General features: G+C 40.0%; 1 protein-coding gene across 1 annotated transcript in view; it reads left to right on the top strand.

Annotated features, from left to right (window-relative positions):
• The first annotated feature begins 1025 nt into the window (after positions 1-1025).
• The window catches only part of LOC122451224 (phosphatidylcholine transfer protein-like), a 30905-nt gene continuing 13987 nt past the window's right edge, over positions 1026-17943 (top strand). The window contains exon 1 of the mRNA XM_043483917.1: positions 1026-1157. Coding sequence (XP_043339852.1) covers positions 1026-1157 — 132 coding nt within the window. The remainder of the gene's footprint in view (positions 1158-17943) is intronic.

Genomic DNA, 17943 nt, shown 5'->3' with positions numbered 1-17943 from the left:
GTGTTGCAGTTCATTTCTTCTACCTTTTTCCCCTTCATGCACCCAGTCTGCAATCTAGAACTGCAGTCCTGATGCCCTCTCCTTTTCCAAATGAGATTACACCTCTAGTTTACTAGTCAAGATTCTCGCTGTAGTTATCTAATTACTACTCTGGATGTTCTTGCTGTTAGATTGGTCAGTTTCCACCAGTCTAATTCTTGTTCCACTCACCAGATGCAATTCACTGTGAAAGCCATTTTGAAATTAAAGATGGAGATGGTACAGCCCTAGCAACACTGGGCATGACCTGACTTCTAACACCTCTGGAGTTGTCCCTTGTGTCACGCCAGGGTTCATTTTAAGCTAACAACTGCTCCATCCCCAGCTCACCTAATGATACTGTAGACATCAATGAAAAGTGTCTAAGGTTCAAATCTCAAGTGGGGATAATCTATAACAGGAGTTACCTCATGGTAGTGACAGATGCTTTTGGTGTCAACATTGTAGATCACATTGTCCCTGATCATAGAAATGGACAGATCTGGGTTTTACATTTATCCCAGTTTTCTGCAGAAGGTCAAGGCTTTGAAAGTAGGAGTAGCCTTCTCTGGGGCTAATTGAAGACCCCATTAGTCTTCCTTTGAGAAACACAGCTCTAGATTCTTTGGAGCACCCACAATATGGGATAGATTTCATATAATCACCAGTCCTTTTAATGTTTCCAGTTTTTTCTTTCATCCCTGTTCTAATGGTTCCTTGAAAAAAAAATTAACTTTGGGTGCACAGATAAATTTGTGAGTGGGAAGAAGGAATCTGGGAGAAAAGTGAAAGTGAAGTTAAGAAGCTTGTTTAGAGAACCAGATGGCTCTTAACTTAGGAAAGTAGGCTACATTGCCAGCAAGTGCATAGATAAGTTCCATCTTCTACCCTATCTCTTCTTTGCTTCCTGCCAATCACTCTTGGCCACACTCTTGCCCTGATCCTTAACACATACTAAGGCTGTGTGTGGCCTCCCTTGCAGGCAGAAGACTTGTGGTTGTGGAAGAATGGCCTCTTCCAGGAGTTTTTCTGAGGAGCAATTCCAGGAGGCTTGCGCGGAACTTCAGAATCCCGGGCTGTTAGGCTGGAATTGGCAGATGGAATCCAGGGGCCTTACCATCTACCGGAAGCTGAACAGGGTAGGGTTTCACCTGCTGGAGGCCACTGTGGGGCGGGGGGGCAGCACATAGGGGACACTGGGAAGCTGCAGCCTGTCCAGACCCCAGAGGTCTTCTGGAGCCAGGAGGGATAAGCACTGGGGTGGTGCCTCCAGCTGACTTTGCTGCTTTTGGGTCCTAGTGGGTGGAGAGGCCAACTGAATTTATTCTCATATCAGGCCTGCCTGACAGGGAAAGTGGTTTGTAAGAGGTTAATGGTAGACTTAACATGTGGGTGCGCCTGGTTCTCAGCCCCATGCACTTGCCTGTAAAAGATTTGGAGCCCCTCTCCTTGGCTGATGCCCGTGGTATTTGTGTGGCAAGGAGTATCTTAGGTTTGAATACAGGTAGAGAAGAGGCTGGACTTTTCAGAGCATGGGTGTGCAGGATGATGTGTGTAAAGAAACCCAATGACCTTCTAACTAGCTTTTTGGCCTTCCCCCACTCTATCCCTTCCATCCTACATAGTAGAACTCAGTCAAGCACCTGAGAGAGAGGCTGTGATCTATCGATGCCCTTCCTGTGGCACAGTTGATTATAGAATTATTCATACTAATAGTGACTGTAATAGCTAATGCATTGTATGCTTTCTTAGGCTCCAGGCATTGTTTAAATGATTTGCAGACATGAACTTATTCAATCCTCAAATCAATCCTAATATATGGTACTAGGATTGTCACCTTTCTACTTATATGGAAATGAATATGTGAAACAGTTAAATTGATTTCTCAAGACTGACTTGGCTGTCTACCTCCAGACTTGTGCCATACATGTGCTCTTTCACTGACTGAAAGAGGGCAATTGCTGTCAGGAGGGCTATGCATGTGGCACTAGGTGGTATATCTCCCACGACTAATCCACCTCCCTCTGCCCTCTAGTCAACACCGACCATTCCCCCCACCTCCTCCAGAAGGCTTTTTGCTCCTCTGTTTTTGTGACTTTCATCCCCTGAACTGAGACAGAGTGTCTGGCTTTGTACTGTATATTGTTTCCATTGTGTATTGATATGTAGCAAGGCCTGCCTCTCTCTTGGGGGGAGGATGGGTATTCAGAATGTTTCCTATCCTTATCAGCTATAATATAAGTCTTTTTTCCACCTGTTCTGGGCATGAGAGCAGTCATGGTTCATTGACGTAAGCTACAAGTCTCTCCAGAGAACTTCCAGATGTTGGAGGCCGTGTGGTCCTACGGTGTGCCCTTGAGCTTCAGCAGCTAGGTTGGAGGGCCACTCTCCCTTGCCACCATGATTGCCATTTGTGTTAAATATCAAGAGGCCCTGTTGTATCAGGTGCAAGCCTACAACATTTCCTACAGCCTTAGTCCACATCCAGTATTATATGCTGCCTGACCCATTCTGCTAGAGCCTCATTTTCTTTCCAAGTTGACTTCTATCCTTTGCTTTCCTCCTGGAAGAGAATTCCCTCTAATCTCCAGTTAGCAAATCTTGCCTTCTCAATACCACTCCAAATCAAAAGTGAATTCAGCTTGTCCCATACTCTCTCCAGGCCTGCACTTACCTCTTCTAAAGGCCTTTGCCCTTTTCTGTCTTCTGGGTCTGTGTGGTTTCACCTACCGTGTATGTTGTTAACATTAAGTCATTTTTGCACAGCCATGCACTTCCCTGCTTGGAGTCATTTTACCTATGCATATAGGTATGTCTTTTGGTCTCCAGGCTCTTGGCTGGAGGGCAAACAGAAGAGCCTGGCCCTTCTGGCAATGTTTACCTTGATTAACATACCAGACTATTATCTATAAAATTTCAAATCAAGTTTTTGCCATCTTTGCCATCTTTACAAATTCCTCCAGATAGCATACACAGAGTGGACTTGTTTAAGGTTTACTAATACTGAGGGAGAAGCAGAGGATCTCAATGATCCACCCAACTTTTTAAAAATTTATTTATTTTTTTATTGACGGATAATTGCTTTACAGAATTTTGTTATTTTCTGTCAAACCTCAACATGAATCAGCCATAGGTATACATATATATTCCCTCCCTTATGAAACTCTCTCCCATCTCCCTCCCCATCCCACCCTTCTGGGTTGATACAGAGCACCTGTTTGTTTCCTGGCCATACAGCAAATTCCCATTGGCTATCTATTTTATATATGGCAATGTAAGTTTCCATGTTACTTTCCATACATCTCACCCTCTCCTCCCTTCTCCCCAGGTCCATAAGTCTATTCTCTATGTCTGTTTCTCCATTGTTGCCCTGTGAATAAATTCTTTGGTACCATTATTCTAGATTCCATATACATACATTAGAATATGGTATTTATCTTTCTCTTTCTGACTCACTTCACTCTGTATAATAGGTTCTAGGCTCATCCATCTCATTAGAACTGACTCAAATGTGCTCCTTTTTATGGCTGAGTAATATTCCACTGTGTATATGTACCACACCTTCTTTATCCATTCATCTGTCAATGGACATCTAGGTTGCTACCATGTTCTAGCTACTGTAAATAGTGCTGCAATGAACAATGGGATACACGTTTCTCTTTCAGTTTTGGTTTCCTCAGGATTTATGCCTAGGAGTGGGATTGCTGGGTCATATTGTGTCTTTATTCCTGGTTTCTTAAAGAATCTCCATACTGTCTTCCATAGTGGCTGTATCAATTTACATTCCCACCAACAGTGCAAGAGTGTTCCCTTTTCTCCACACCCTCTCCAGCATTTGTTGTTTGTACTTTTTGATGATGGCCATTCTGACCAGTGTGAGGTGATATCTCATTGTAGTTTTGATTTGCATTTCTCTAATAATGAGTGATGCTGAGCATCTTTTCATGCGTTTGTTAGCCACCTGTGTGGCTTCTTTGGAGAAATGTCTGTTTAGGTCTTTTTCCCACTTTTTCACTGGGTTGTTTGTTTTTCTGGTATTGAGTTGTATGAACTGCTTGTATATTTTGGAAATTAATCCTTTGTCAGTTGTTTCATTTGCTATTATTTTCTTCCATTCTGAGGGTTGTCTTTTCACCTTGCTTATAGTCTCCTTTGCTGTGAAAAAGATTTTAAATTTATAATCAGGTCCCACTTGTTTACTTTTGTTTTTATTTCCATTACTCTAGGAGGTGGGTCATAGAGGATCTTGCTTTGATTTATATCATCGAGAGTCCTGCCTATATTTTCCTCTAAGAGTTTTATAGTTTCTGGTCTTACATTTAGATCTTTAATCCATTTTGAGTTTATCTTTGTGTATGGTGTTAGGAAGTGTTCTAATTTCACTCTTTTATGTGTAGCTGTCCAGTTTTCCCAGCACCATTTATTGAAGAGGTTATCTTTGCCCCATTGTATATTCTTGCCTCCTTTGTCAAATATAAGGTACCCATAGGTGCATGGGTTTATCTCTAGGTTCTCTATCTTGTTCCATTGTACTGTATTTCTGTTTTTGTGCCAGTACCATGCTGTCTTGACTGTAGCTTTGTAGAATAATCTGAAGTCAGGAAGGCTGATTCCTCCAGCTCCATTTTTTCTCAAGACTGCCTTGGCTATTCGGGGTCTTTTGTGTTTCCATATGAATTGTGAAATTTCTTTGTTCTAGTTCTGAGAAAAATGCCTTTGGTAATTTGATAGGGATCACATTAAAAACACAATAACTCAAAACCTATGAGATGCAGCAAAAGCAGTCCTAAGAGGGAAGGTTATAGCAATATAATTCTATTTCAAGAAATAAGAAAAACATCGAATAGACAACCTAAATTTACACCTAAAACAACTGGAAGAAGAACAAACAAACAAACAAAAAAAACCCAAAATTAGTAAAAGGAAAGAAATCATAGGGATCCAAGCAGAAATAAATGAGAAAGAAATGAGAGAAACAATAGTAAAGATTAATAAAACTAAAAGCTGGTTCTTTGAGAAGATAAACCAAATTGACAAAACTTTAGCCAGACTCATCAAGAAAAAAGACAGAAGAATAAAATCAACAAAATTAGAAATGAAAAAGGAGAGGATACAGCAGACAGTGCAAAAATACAAAGGATTTTAAGAGACTATTGTGAACAACTATGTGGCAATAAAATGGATAACATGGAAGCAATGGACAGATTCTTAGAAAAGGTCAATCTTCCAAGACTGAACCAGGAAGAAACAGCAATTATGAACAACCCAATTACAAGCACTGAAATTGAAATGGTGATCAAAAATCTCCCAAAAAACAAAAGCCCAGGACCAGATGGCTTCACAGAAGAATTCTATCAAACATTTAGAGAAGAGCTAATACCTATCCTTCTAAAACTCTTTCAAAAAATTGCAGAGGAAGGAACACTTCCAAATTCATTCTATGAGGTCACTATCACTCTGATACCAAAACCAGACAAAGACAAGATAAAAAAATGAGAACTACAAGCCAATATCACTGATGAACGTAGATGCAAAAATCCTCTACAAAATTTTAGCAAACAGAATTCAGCAACACATAAAAAATTCATACACCATGATCAAATTGGGTTTATCCCAGGGATGCAAGGATTCTTCAATATATGCAAATCAATCAATGTGATACACCATATTAACAAATTGAAAGATAAAAACCATATGATCATCTCAATAGGTACAGAAAAAGCCTTTGACAAAATTCAGCACTCATTTATGTTTAAAACTCTTCAAAAAATGGGCATAGAAGGAACCTACCTCAACACAGTAAAGGCCATGTATGTTAAGCCTACAGCAAGCATTATTCTCAATGATGAAAAACTGAAAGCATTCCCCCTAAGATCAGGAACAAGACAAGCATGTTCACTTTTGCCACTATTATTCAGCATACTTCTGGAAATCCTAGCTAAAGCAAGCAAAGGAGAAAAATAAATAAAAGGAATCCAGATTGGAAAAAAAGAAGTAAAGCTCTCAATGCTTGCAGATGACATGATATTGCATGTAGAAAACCCTAAAGATAGTATCAGAAAATTACTACAGCTAATCAGTGAATTTAGCAAAATTTCAGGATACAAAATCAATACACAGAAATCACTTGCATTTCTATATACTAACAATGAAAAATCATAAAGAGAAATAAAGGAATCAATTCAATTCACCATTGCAACAAAAAGAATTAAATATCTAGGAATAAACTCACCTAAGGAGACAGAAGAACTATACACAGAAAATGATAAGACACTGATGAAAGAAATCAAAGATGATATAAAGAGATGGAGAGATATTCCACGTTCTTGGGTAGGAAGAATCAATATTGTGAAAATGACTATACCACCTGACTTTTGAAAATCTACATTAAGACCTTTACTTCAGACCATCAATAGCCACATCAATCATCTTATTTCTTAATAATCATCAAAAGATTTCCACCCTGCTGTAATGAGTCCCTTGATTTTACTGTCTCTCCCCATTTTTGTTAATGTAAGACCTATAAGGGGAAGCTGAGACAGGTAATCAAATAAGGATTGTTGGATTGCTGGAGTTTGCTGCAGTAGGTTACCCTTGTCATCAAAGTTCTTGCCAAATGTTTGCTGAGTAAGGCGGATGTTCAGTGGATGAATGTCCTGATCATGATAATGGCAGTTCATCATGGCTTACATACAAATCATACCAGCTGCTTCATCAATGATTTATTATTTGGAATTTGTAGATTGAGAAGAATCAGAGAGTCCCCCTTCTCAGACTTTTCAGTGGCCTTTATCCAGTAGAACCAAGCTTGGTACTCCCTAGAGAATAATCTGCTATGAGTTTGGATCATATATAGCTATGTACAATTAGTTAAGAAGCCACAATGAGATGTGATCATGATCTAAATGATACTGTAAGAAAGCTACTTTTACATGAATTAAAAAGACTAAAATAAGAGTAGAGGCATTTGAAAGAGCTTGGAATGTAACAAAAAGTATGTATATTTTAAACTAAAACAGATTGTGGTTTTAGTAGATACAAATAATACTGAATTTTATTCTTGGACAAATTGCTACTTTGATAGACAATATTTTGATAATATTTTTATTTTCTCTTTCTATTGAATCAGAGAATTTTAGACTTAGAAAATCTTAGAAACCATTCTGTCCAACACCATCACATTTTCTTTTCAATTTTCTTTTACTTTCTTTTCTTTTTTCAGCTTCCCTCTTCTCACCTTTCCTTTTTTTCCTCCTCATGTTGTAATGGTAATAACTTATCTTTACATGGTACTTTAATATGCAAAATCTTATTGCATATACGTTTTCACTTATCCCTCTTCAGAATTCTAGAAGATAGACAGATATAGACTTCTTTTCCTACTTTACAGATGGTATTAGACCAACAACAAGGGTTGTTAAGTGAGCCCTATAAGACCTCATAACTAGTAACCAGACATGAACCAGTCTACTTTGATAAGCTCAGTACCACAATATAAAGCTTGCTTCAATTTAGAAGTATCTTCTCTTTCCCCAAACTAACCAAAACTAATGCAAAGCCGCTACGTGCTATTCCAAGTGGTATTGTGGGAAGAACACGGGTTAGAGTCAGATAGTCATTTCTGCTCCACCACGCTCGCACGCTCTCGTTAATTTACTCAGGATGTGGTAGTGTTTTACTTGCTAAGTCATGTCTGACTCTTGCGACCCCATGGACTGTAGCCTGCCAGGATTCTCTGTCCATGGGATGTTCCAGGCAAGAATACTGGAGTGGGTTGTCATTTACTCAGGAGATACTCATCAAATGCCTCCTATGTAGTTACCCTGGCAGGCACTGCCTCAGAGCAGGAAGTCCGAGCCGCTGCTTCAATGAATGAACGATACACCATATTCGATGATGAGAATAAACTAATAGTAAAGAGAGACTCAATTTCTAGATAGGTTGATAAGAAGTCTGGGGTCCCCGAGGAGGAGAGAGGGATCTGGGGCTCTCAAAGAGGAGATAGGGGTCTGGAATTCTCAAGGAGGAGAAAAGGGCAACCTTTTTTTTTTTTTCTTCTTCTTCTACACTCCTTAGTCTTAGTCAGGTAAAACATTTTTTTTCTTTAAGCCCAGAGGTGATGATTACACAACAAAACAACTCAGCTTAACTTTGTACTAAGGGTTATATAACAACAATGTATCCTGTTTGTGGACTGTTTCTCCTTCTTGAAAACCTTATGACTAATCCTGTTATCTTAAAATTTATATTATGGGAGTGAGTCTGGTAGTTCAGTTCAGTTCAGTCACTCAGTCGTGTCTGACTCTTTGTGACCCCATGGACTGCAGTACACCAGGACATTCTGTCTGTTACCAACTCCCAGAGTTTACTCAAACTCATGTCCATTGAGTCAGTGATGCCATCCAACTATCTCATCCTCTGTCATCCCCTTCTCCTCCTGCCTTCAGTCTTTCCCAGCATCAGGCTCTTTTCCACTGAGTCAGTTCATCACATCAGGTGGCCAAAGTATTGGAGTTTCAACTTCAACATCAGGTCTTCCAATGAATATTCAGGACTGATTTGCTTAAGGATGGACTGGTTGGATCTCCTTGCAGTCCAAGAGTTTCTCAAGAGTCTTCTCTAACACCACAGTTCAAAAGCATCAATTCTTTGGCACTCCAACTCTCACATCCATACATGAATATTGGAAAAACCATAGCCTTGACTAGAAGGACTTTTGTTGCAAAATAATGTCTCTGCTTTTCAATATGCTGTCTAGGTTGGTCATAACTTTCCTTTCAAGGAGCAACCATCTTTTAATTTGATGGCTGCAGTCACCATCTGCAGTGATTTTGAAGCAGAAAAAAATAAAAGTCTGCACTGTTTCCACTGTTTCCCCATATACATGACATGAAGTGATGGACTGGATGCCATAATCTTAGTTTTCCGAATGTTGAGCTTTAAGCCAACTTTTTCACTCTCCTCTTTCATTTTCATCAAGAGGCTTTTTAGTTCTTCTTCACTTTCTGCCATAAGAGTGGTGTCATCTGCATATCTGAGGTTATTGATATTTCTCCCAGCAATCTTGATTCCATCTTGTGCTTCCTCCAGCCCAGCATTTCTCATGATGTACTCTGCATATAAGTTAAATAAGCAGGGTGACAGTATACAGCCTTGACATACTCCTTTTCCTATTTAGAATCAGTCTGTTGTTCCATGTCCAGTTCTAACTATTGCTTCCTGCCTGCATACAGATTTCTCAAGTGGCAGGTCGGGTGGTCTGGTATTCCCATCTCTTTCAGAATTTTCCAGTTTGTTGTGATCCACACAGTCGAAGGCTTTGGCATAGTCAATAAAGCAGAAATAGATGTTTTCCTGGAAATCTCTTGCTTTTTGATGATCCAAAAGATGTTGGCAATTTGAACTCTGGTTCCTCTGCCTTTTCTAAAACCAGCATGAACATCTGGAAGTTCACGGTTCACGTATTGCTGACACCTGGCTTGGAGAATTTTGAGCATTACTTTACTAGCATGTGAGATGAGTGCAATTGTGTGGTAGTTTGAGCATTCTTTGGCATTGCCTTTCTTTGGGATTGGAATGAAAAGTGATCTTTCCAGTCCTCTGGCCACTGTTGAGTTTTCCAAATTTTCTGACATATTGAGTGCAGCACTTTCTCAGCATCATCTTTGAGGATTTGAAATAGCTCAACTGTAATTCCATCACCTCCACTAGCTTTGTTTGTAGTGATGCTTCCTAAGGCCCACTTGAGTTCACATTCCAGGATGTCTGGCTCTAGGTGAGTGTGAGTGATCACATCATCATGGTTGTCTGGGTTATGAAGATCTTTTTTGAATAGTTTTTCTGTGTATTCTTGCCACCTCTTCTTAATAACTTCTGCTTCTGTTAGGTCTATACCATTTCTGTCCTTTATTGAGCCCATCTTTGCATGAAATGTTCCCTTGGTATCTCTAATTTTCTTGGAGAGATCTTTAGTCTTTCCCATTCTATTGTTTTCCTCTATTTCTTTGGACTGATCACTGAGGAAGGCTTTCTTATCTCTCCTTGCTGTTCTTTGCAACTCTGCATTCAAATGGGTATATCTTTCCTTTTCTCCTTTGCTTTTCACTTCTCGTCTTTTCACAGATATTTGTAAGACCTCCTCAGACAGCTATTTTGCTTTTTTGCATTTCTTTTTCTTGGGGATGGTCTTGATCCCTGTCTCCTGTACACTGTCACAAACCTCCGTTCATAGTTCATCAGGCACTCTGTCTATCAGATCTAGTCCCTTGAATCTATTTCTCACGTTCACTGTATAATTTTAAGGGATCTGATTTAGGTCATACCTGAATGGCCTCATGGTTTTCCCTACTTTCTTCAATTTAAGTCTGAATTTTGCAATAAAGGAGTTCATGATCTTAGCCACAGTAAGCTCCTCATCTTGTTTTTGCTGACTGTATAGAGCTTCTCCATCTTTGGTTGCAAAGAATATAATCAATCTGATTTTGGTGTTGACCATGTGGTGATGTCCATGTGGAAAGTTGTCTCTTGGGCTGTTGGAAGAGGATGTTTGCTATGACCAGTGCATTCTCTTGGCAAAACTCTACTAGCCATTGCCCTGCTTCACTCTGTACTCCAAGGCCAAATTTGCCTGTTACTCTAGGTGTTTCTTGATTTCCTAAATTTGCATTCCAGTCCCCTATAATGAAAAGGACATCTCTTTTGGGTGTTAGTTCTAAAACTCTTGTAGGTCTTCATGGAACCTTCAACTTCAGCTTCTTCAGCATTACTGGTTGGGGCATAGACTTGGATTACTGTGATATTGAATGGTTTGCCTTGGAAATGAACAGAGATCATTCTGTCATTTCTGAGATTGCATCCAAGTACTGCATTTCAGACTCTTTTGTTGACTATGATGGCTGCTCCATTTCTTCTAGGGATTCCTGCCTGCAGTAGTAGATATAATGGTCATCTGAGTTAAATTCACCCACTCCAGTCCATTTTAGTTTGCTGATTCCTAGAATGTTGACATTCACTCTTGCCATCTCCTGTTTGGCCACTTCCAATTTGCTTTGATTCATGGACCTAACGTTCCAGGTTCCTATGCAATATTGCTCTTTATAGCATTGGTCCTTGCTTCTATCACCAGTCCCATCCACAACTGGGTATTGTTTCTGCTTTGGCTCCCTCTCTTCATTGTTTCTGGAGTTATTTCTCTACTGATCTCCAGTAGCATATTGGGTACCTACTGACCTGGGGAGTTCCTCTTTCAGTATCCTATCATTTTGCCTTCTCATATTGTTCATGGGGTTCTCAAGGCAAGAATACTGAAATGGTTTGCCATTCTCTTCTCCAGTGGACCACATTCTGTCAGACCTCTCCACCATGACCTGATCATCTTGGATGGCCCCACATGGCATGGCTTAGTTTCATTGAATTAGACAAGACTGTGGTCCTGTGATCAGATTGGCTAGTTTTCTGTGATTATGGTTTTAGGGTTTCTGCCCTCTGATGCCCTCTCACAACACCTACTGTCTTACTTGGGTTTCTCTTACCTTGGATGTGGGGTGTCTCTTCATGGCTGCTCCAGGAAAGCACAGCCGCTGCTCCTTACCTGGGATGAGGGGTATCTCCTCATGGCCGCCCCTCCTGACCTTGAATGTGGAGTAGCTCCTCTCGGCCCTCCTGCATCCGCACAGCAGAGAACTATTCAAAACCCTAAAGGATGATTCTATCAAGGTGCTGCATTCAATGTGTCAGCAAATCTGGAAGACCTAACAGTGGCTACAGGACTGGAAAAGGTCAATCCTCATCCCAGTTCCCAAGAAAGGTAGTACTAAAGAATGTGCTAACAATCAGACAATTGCACTCACTTCCCATCCTGTGTGGATCACAACAAACTGGAAAATTCTTAAAGAGATGGGAATGCCAGACCACCTTACTTGCTTCCTGTGAAACCTGTATGCAGGTTAAGAAGCAAAAGTTAGAACCAGACAAGAAACAATGGACTGATTCCAAATTGGGAAAGGAGAATGTCAAGGCTGTATATTGTCATCCTGTTTATTTAACTTCAATGCAGAGTACATCATGCACAGTGTTGGGTTGTGTGAAGCACAAGCTGGAATCAAGATTGCCAGGAGAAGTATCAACAGTCTCAGATATGCAGATGACTCCACCCTTATGGCAGAAATGGAAGGGGAACTAAAGAGCCTCTTGATGAAAGTGAAAGAGGAGAGTGAAAAAACTGGCTTAAAAGTCAACATTCTAAAAATGAAGATCATGGTATCCAGTCTCATCACTTCATGGTAAATAGATGGGGAAGCAATGGAAACAGTGATAGATTTTATTTTCTTTGGCTCCAAAATCACTGTACATGGTGACTGCAGCCATGAAATTAAAAGACGCTTGCTCCTTGGAACGCAAACCTAGACAGCATATTAAAAAGCAGAGACACTACTTTGCAAACAAAGGTCCATACAGTTAAAGCTGTGGTTTTTCCAGTAGTCATGTACAGATGTGAGAGTTTGACCATAAAGAAGGCTGAGCATCAAAGAATTGATGCTTTTGAACTGTGGTGTTGGAGAAGACTCTTGAGAGTCCCTTGGACTGCAAGGAGATCAAACTAGTCAGTTGTAAAGGAAATCAGTCCTGAATATTTATTGGAAAGACTGATACTGACTCTGAAGCTCTAATACTTTGGCCACCTGATGCAAAGAGCCAACTCATTAGAAAACACCCTGATACTGGGAAGCATTAAAGGCAGGAGGAGAAGGGGAAGACAGAGGATGAGATGATTGGTTGGCATCACCAACTCAATGGACATGAGTTTGAGCATGCTCCAAGAGATGGTGAAGGACAGGGAAACCTGGTATGCTATAGTTCATAGGGTCACAAGGAGTTGGACATGACCGAGCAACTGAACAACAACAACTTATGTTGAGACTCCTGGTCCAGGGACCAGATTTGAGGACAACTGATGTATGAGGGGCCTCTAGCATGGTTCTCAAGAAGGTTCTGAGTTTGGAAGCAGGAGTTGATAAACAGTGGGGACTGAAAGATAAAAGTGAAAGTAAAAGAGTATCTGAGACAAGGGCAACATCCACTTTAAGACTCACTCTCTCTGATTTCTAAAATAGTCGCCAGTTGGTAGTGCATGAGGTTCCCTGAACAATGTTGAGAAATTCTCCTGGCAGAGCAGGGCCATGGGTCACTTACAAAAGCTTTCCCAGGGATCTTCAGTCAGGTCTCCCTGGAGCTTTAGGTTGGTTCCCGTGCCCGTAGAAATGGTGACATGACAGCAGATCATGTGAAACCAGCGTGCAGATCATGTGCAGCAAGCACATCATTGATTTAGGCCAGGGAAATGTTGGTATAAAAAGATCTGGGGAATTTCCTGGTGATCCAGGGGATAGGACTCCGTGCTTTCATTGCTGGGGTCGCAGGTTTGATCTCTGATAGCGAAACTGAGATCCCACAAGACCTTCAGTGCAGCAAAATACAAAGGTTTGGCTGATGGTTTGACTTCTTATGCTTTTTTAGATGTCTTTCATTGTGAAGTAAAGCTGCTTTTAGCCTTTCATAGATCTTCTAATCAGTAAGTTTAGTGAGGAGCAGATCACACTTTCCCAGGGACTGTTCTTACCTTTGTTTTTAACCTATTAAACTATTAGGAGCCTGGCCTCTCTGGGAAAACTCTGTGGTTCGCCAGGCTGGGCTGAGAGGAAGTTTGGCCTTTCAGAGGGAAGCAAATATGTAATTGCCATTTACCCCCATGAAAGAGAAGCTTCCACTCTCATTCTCCAGGTAGAATCATAATCTGATAGCATCATTGTTTTCTTTACTTCTGGATAATGGGACTATTCTTCTCCCTTCCCCCACCCTTCTATGTACCAGCATGATTCATGGAACAATTTTTTGCACGCAGGACACTTATGGAGCCTATTTACTCATGGGTAGGGTCACCAGGTTTAAAACTGAAAATCATATGCAGCCTCCTCCTCCTTCCTGCTACTGATTGAGGCCACCCCCCTCTGCGTGTCTCTTTCTGTCCTATTCCACCATCCCTGAGGACACAACTGGATAGACATGTCAGAGCCTCAGTTCTCCTTCAGCTGGGAGGTGTGGTAGGAGGCAGTATGAAGATGCGGGTCCTAAGATGTGGCTTTGAGGAAATGAAGTGAGAGAGCTGAGAGGATTCTGCACATTTGTCTGCAGGTATAACTTTGTGCTGTCACTCTGCCTTTCCCTACATCCTTGCATCAGATCACACCAGGTGGCTATTAATCAACCAGAGCTTTTATTATCACTGGGCCTTGGGACACCTTGACAGTTAAGGTGACTTGTTGGAAGGAGCTAGACATTCTGGATCTTTAGAAGTGTTATTACACCAATACCTGGGCTAATCAGGGCTTGAACTGGGGCAATGTCACATAGAAAATGGCTCTTGTTTGGTCTTCCAACCTGCCTTTAACATCAAAAATCATCACCTATGAGCAGAAGGAGAATTCTATCAGGCTCTCCAGTAGGGGTACTTTGTTACTTCACAAGCTCACCACTCCCGACACTATTTTGGCAAACTATTTTGCTCTCCGTGGAAACCATGCAGATGAATATATTTTTGTAAGAAAGGGAGAATCATGTGAATATAGAACTTTGAATTTTAGCCTGGGACCTTTAATGTGTTGTTAAGATATAAAAAAGCTAAGAAATATAATACAACTTCCTTATCTTGGCATTTAGTGTAGGAAATACATCTTTCCGTGTCTGCCTTTGGGTTGTCTGAATATACTCTAGTGAGAGAAAAATTCAAGAATATTGGTTCATAATCTATCGAACCAGTCTTTCAGGACCTATTGTATGCCAGTATTTTGCTGAGCTCCAGTAATGCCTGATGAACAAGACAAAGTCCATGCCTTCTAGAAACTGTAAGGCTAAAACAGGCACTTTTTATGCTATGTAGATCTGAGTTCCTGACCTAAACTATTTTTTTCTCCCTGACAAACTTCTTTTAGCATTTCTTTCAGAGCAGGTGATCTGCTGCTTGCTCAGTTTTTATTTGTTTGAAAAGTTTTTTTTTTTTATTTTTTCTTCAGTTTTGAAGAACACTTTTATTGGATATAAAACACTAGGTCGGTGACTTATTTCTTTCAAAATGCTATATATTTCATTCCATTCTCTTTTTGTCAGGTTTCTGATGGGATGTCTGCTATAATTTCCATCTGTATTCCTGAATTGATAAAGTGCTCCCCATCCTCCCTTCCATGGCTTCTTTCAAGATTTTATTTTTCTCTTTGAATATGATATATTTAAGATTTTTGGTATTTATCTTGTATAGTTTGCTAAAGATTGGCATATTTACTTGAAGGGCAGCCTGAACTTAAATAAAAAGCTTCCATGTGATTCAAAATAAAATATAATATATTTGGGACTTATGACACAGATTCCTCTCCTGTATGTGGAATTGCAACATGACTCTAGTAATTCAGAGCTTTCCTGGGTTGTTGTTTTAGAATGGATGGTGGCAATCATCTAAAGCCAAGATTGTCATTTTTTTCCCTGTAAGAGCCAAATAGAAAATATTTTAGGCTTTACAGGCTAAAAGGCAAAATGATGGTTATTTTGTACAGACTTTTATAACTATTTAAAATGTAAAATCTATTCTTAGATTGTAAACTGTTCAATAATAGCTAACATGGCAGATTCAGCAACCCCCAGTTTAAAGTGTAGTTTTGTTGCCAAGTTGCTCTGTCAGTTAAGGATTTATGAACCTAAAACCCTAGCTGAGTCTATAAAGTGGAAAGAAATCCTTCCCTGCCAAATTTGTACAGGGATCCAATTGGAAGATACATTTTGAAGTACCTAATAAATTAAAAGGTGTTTGGCTGTGAGCTATAGCTAGAGTGATCTGTGTCCCAACATATCTACCATAGGCTTAGCTTACCCTTTTCCTGTTGAAAAATATAATAACACCCCTGTCATTTGAAAGAGTTATGGTTGAAATGATAAATTATAAGGTACCCTGGCTGTGGCTGAGTGCACTCCAACTGCTTATTGTTTACCTAATAATATGTTGGAAGAGGTCAGTGACTCTGAAAGCAGGATAATACACTTTGATCTCTGCCATCACATCGCTGTCTATAAGTCTAAGTTCTGCTGCAACTAATGAACTTCAAGTCAGGTTCCTTAGTTGTGTGACATTGGGAAAGTTTCATAATATAATTAAAAACCTTACAGACTTATTAAGTCCTATAAATTCTTTTTCATTTAAAGTGCACAATTCAATGATTTTTAGTAAATTTATGATGTTATGCAACATTCACTGGAGTTTAAGTTTGGAACTTTTGTGTAACCTCCAAAGACATGTCTTGCTCATTTACAGTCCCTTGCTGTTCCCATTTCCAATTCCAGACAAACACTAAGCTGCTTCTTATCTCTATAGAACTAACTTTTCCGAGAATTTCTCAGAACTTCTTTAAACCTCTTTCTTGTTGTCTATAAATGAGTTTACTAATGGTCTATACCTCATGTTTTCATTGTATACATTAAGTGAGGGGACCCCTGTAAAGCACTCAGCCCAGGGCCTGGTATTCAACAAGGATGCAGTAAACATTAACTATCAGTGTTATTTTACCTAGTTCTCTGCAAGTCCTTCAGGATTAAATTTGCCATGTGTTTTTGGAGAGATATCAAATATTGAATCAGATTTAGTCAGCTGTCTTTCTTCTTAACTGTCATGGTACATACTCCCCAGTGGCAGCTGCAGCTTTGACACCTGCCATTAGGAGTGATTTTCCTTAATGAAAAATGTCTATTTTTCATACCTTCTGAGCCCGTTACGTGCAATAGAAGGTTGGTGTTGTATAACTGCCACAGTGGTAGATTTGAGAGGCTTCCTGGCCCATGAAGAATGGAAATGAGCTCTTCTAGGAGAGGCAAAGGAAATTCAGTGCACACTCAAGTGCATATTGACAGGATTAGAGAGATGTGATTTATCAAGGCTGTCTAGTAGTTAGTTATGTAAATGCAGATAAACACCATAACTGAGAAGAATGAGTGATACCTTTCTTTAGGTCAGGCTGCAGGGTATAGGAATGGTGGGGATTACGCCTCTGTAGAAATTGCTCCTGTGCAGGAATTGCAAATGTCAAATGCAAGCTTTATGACATTTGGACATTTCTCATATATAAACACATTACCTGTTACATAATTTATTCTGCTGAGGATAAATAAATGTACTATAGCCAGTAGTGTTTAAGTATTTTAATAGAGTATTTATATTTAAAGTATTTAACAGTATACTTTAAAGTCAAAAAAAAAAAAAAAAAACCTTTCACTTAGTAAGAGGACTTTCATTCAAAACGATTATTTGCCAAGGGTTGGGGATTATCATAGTAGGGAGAAAGCTTTGACCATAAACTTCAGAGTGTCCCAGGAGTGAGGCAGAAAGGTCTTTTTTAAGTCAGCAAGGCTGAAGCCACATGTGCGGCAGTGAAATGAAGGTGATCTAACTGGAGAATGTAACAGAGAATTTCTTACCCTGGAGCCAATCTATTCTCAATGGTGGCTGGATTTGATGCTGCTCAGGCTGAGGCTGGGCCAAGTTTAGGGGCCTGGAGGGAGGACAGACACTTTAGTTCAGCTAACAAGCATTTTGCTACTATTGGTCAGTAGAGTAAGCAGTTTAGCTGATCATTAATGGGACATAGAAAGGGAATTTAGAGGCATTGCGTCTGGCCTTGTGACAAGTGAACAAGGGGTTTGTATATGACTCTCATCCAAAGCCTGGGGGAAAGGTGGTTTGTTAGTGGTAAGCTGTTTTCTGGAACACAAAGGGTGAGTGAGTTTCTTTACTGTTTTCCAGGATCACAGAACTGAAGTAAAATTCATCACCAGTAAGGTACACTTGCAATAATTAGAATTGCTTATTCCATGGTGGCTCAGAGGTTAAAG

This window comes from Cervus canadensis, chromosome 1 (assembly GCF_019320065.1).
Source record: "Cervus canadensis isolate Bull #8, Minnesota chromosome 1, ASM1932006v1, whole genome shotgun sequence".
Classification (NCBI taxonomy): Eukaryota; Metazoa; Chordata; class Mammalia; order Artiodactyla; family Cervidae; genus Cervus; species Cervus canadensis.
This window is presented reverse-complemented; position numbering and strand designations above follow the sequence as displayed.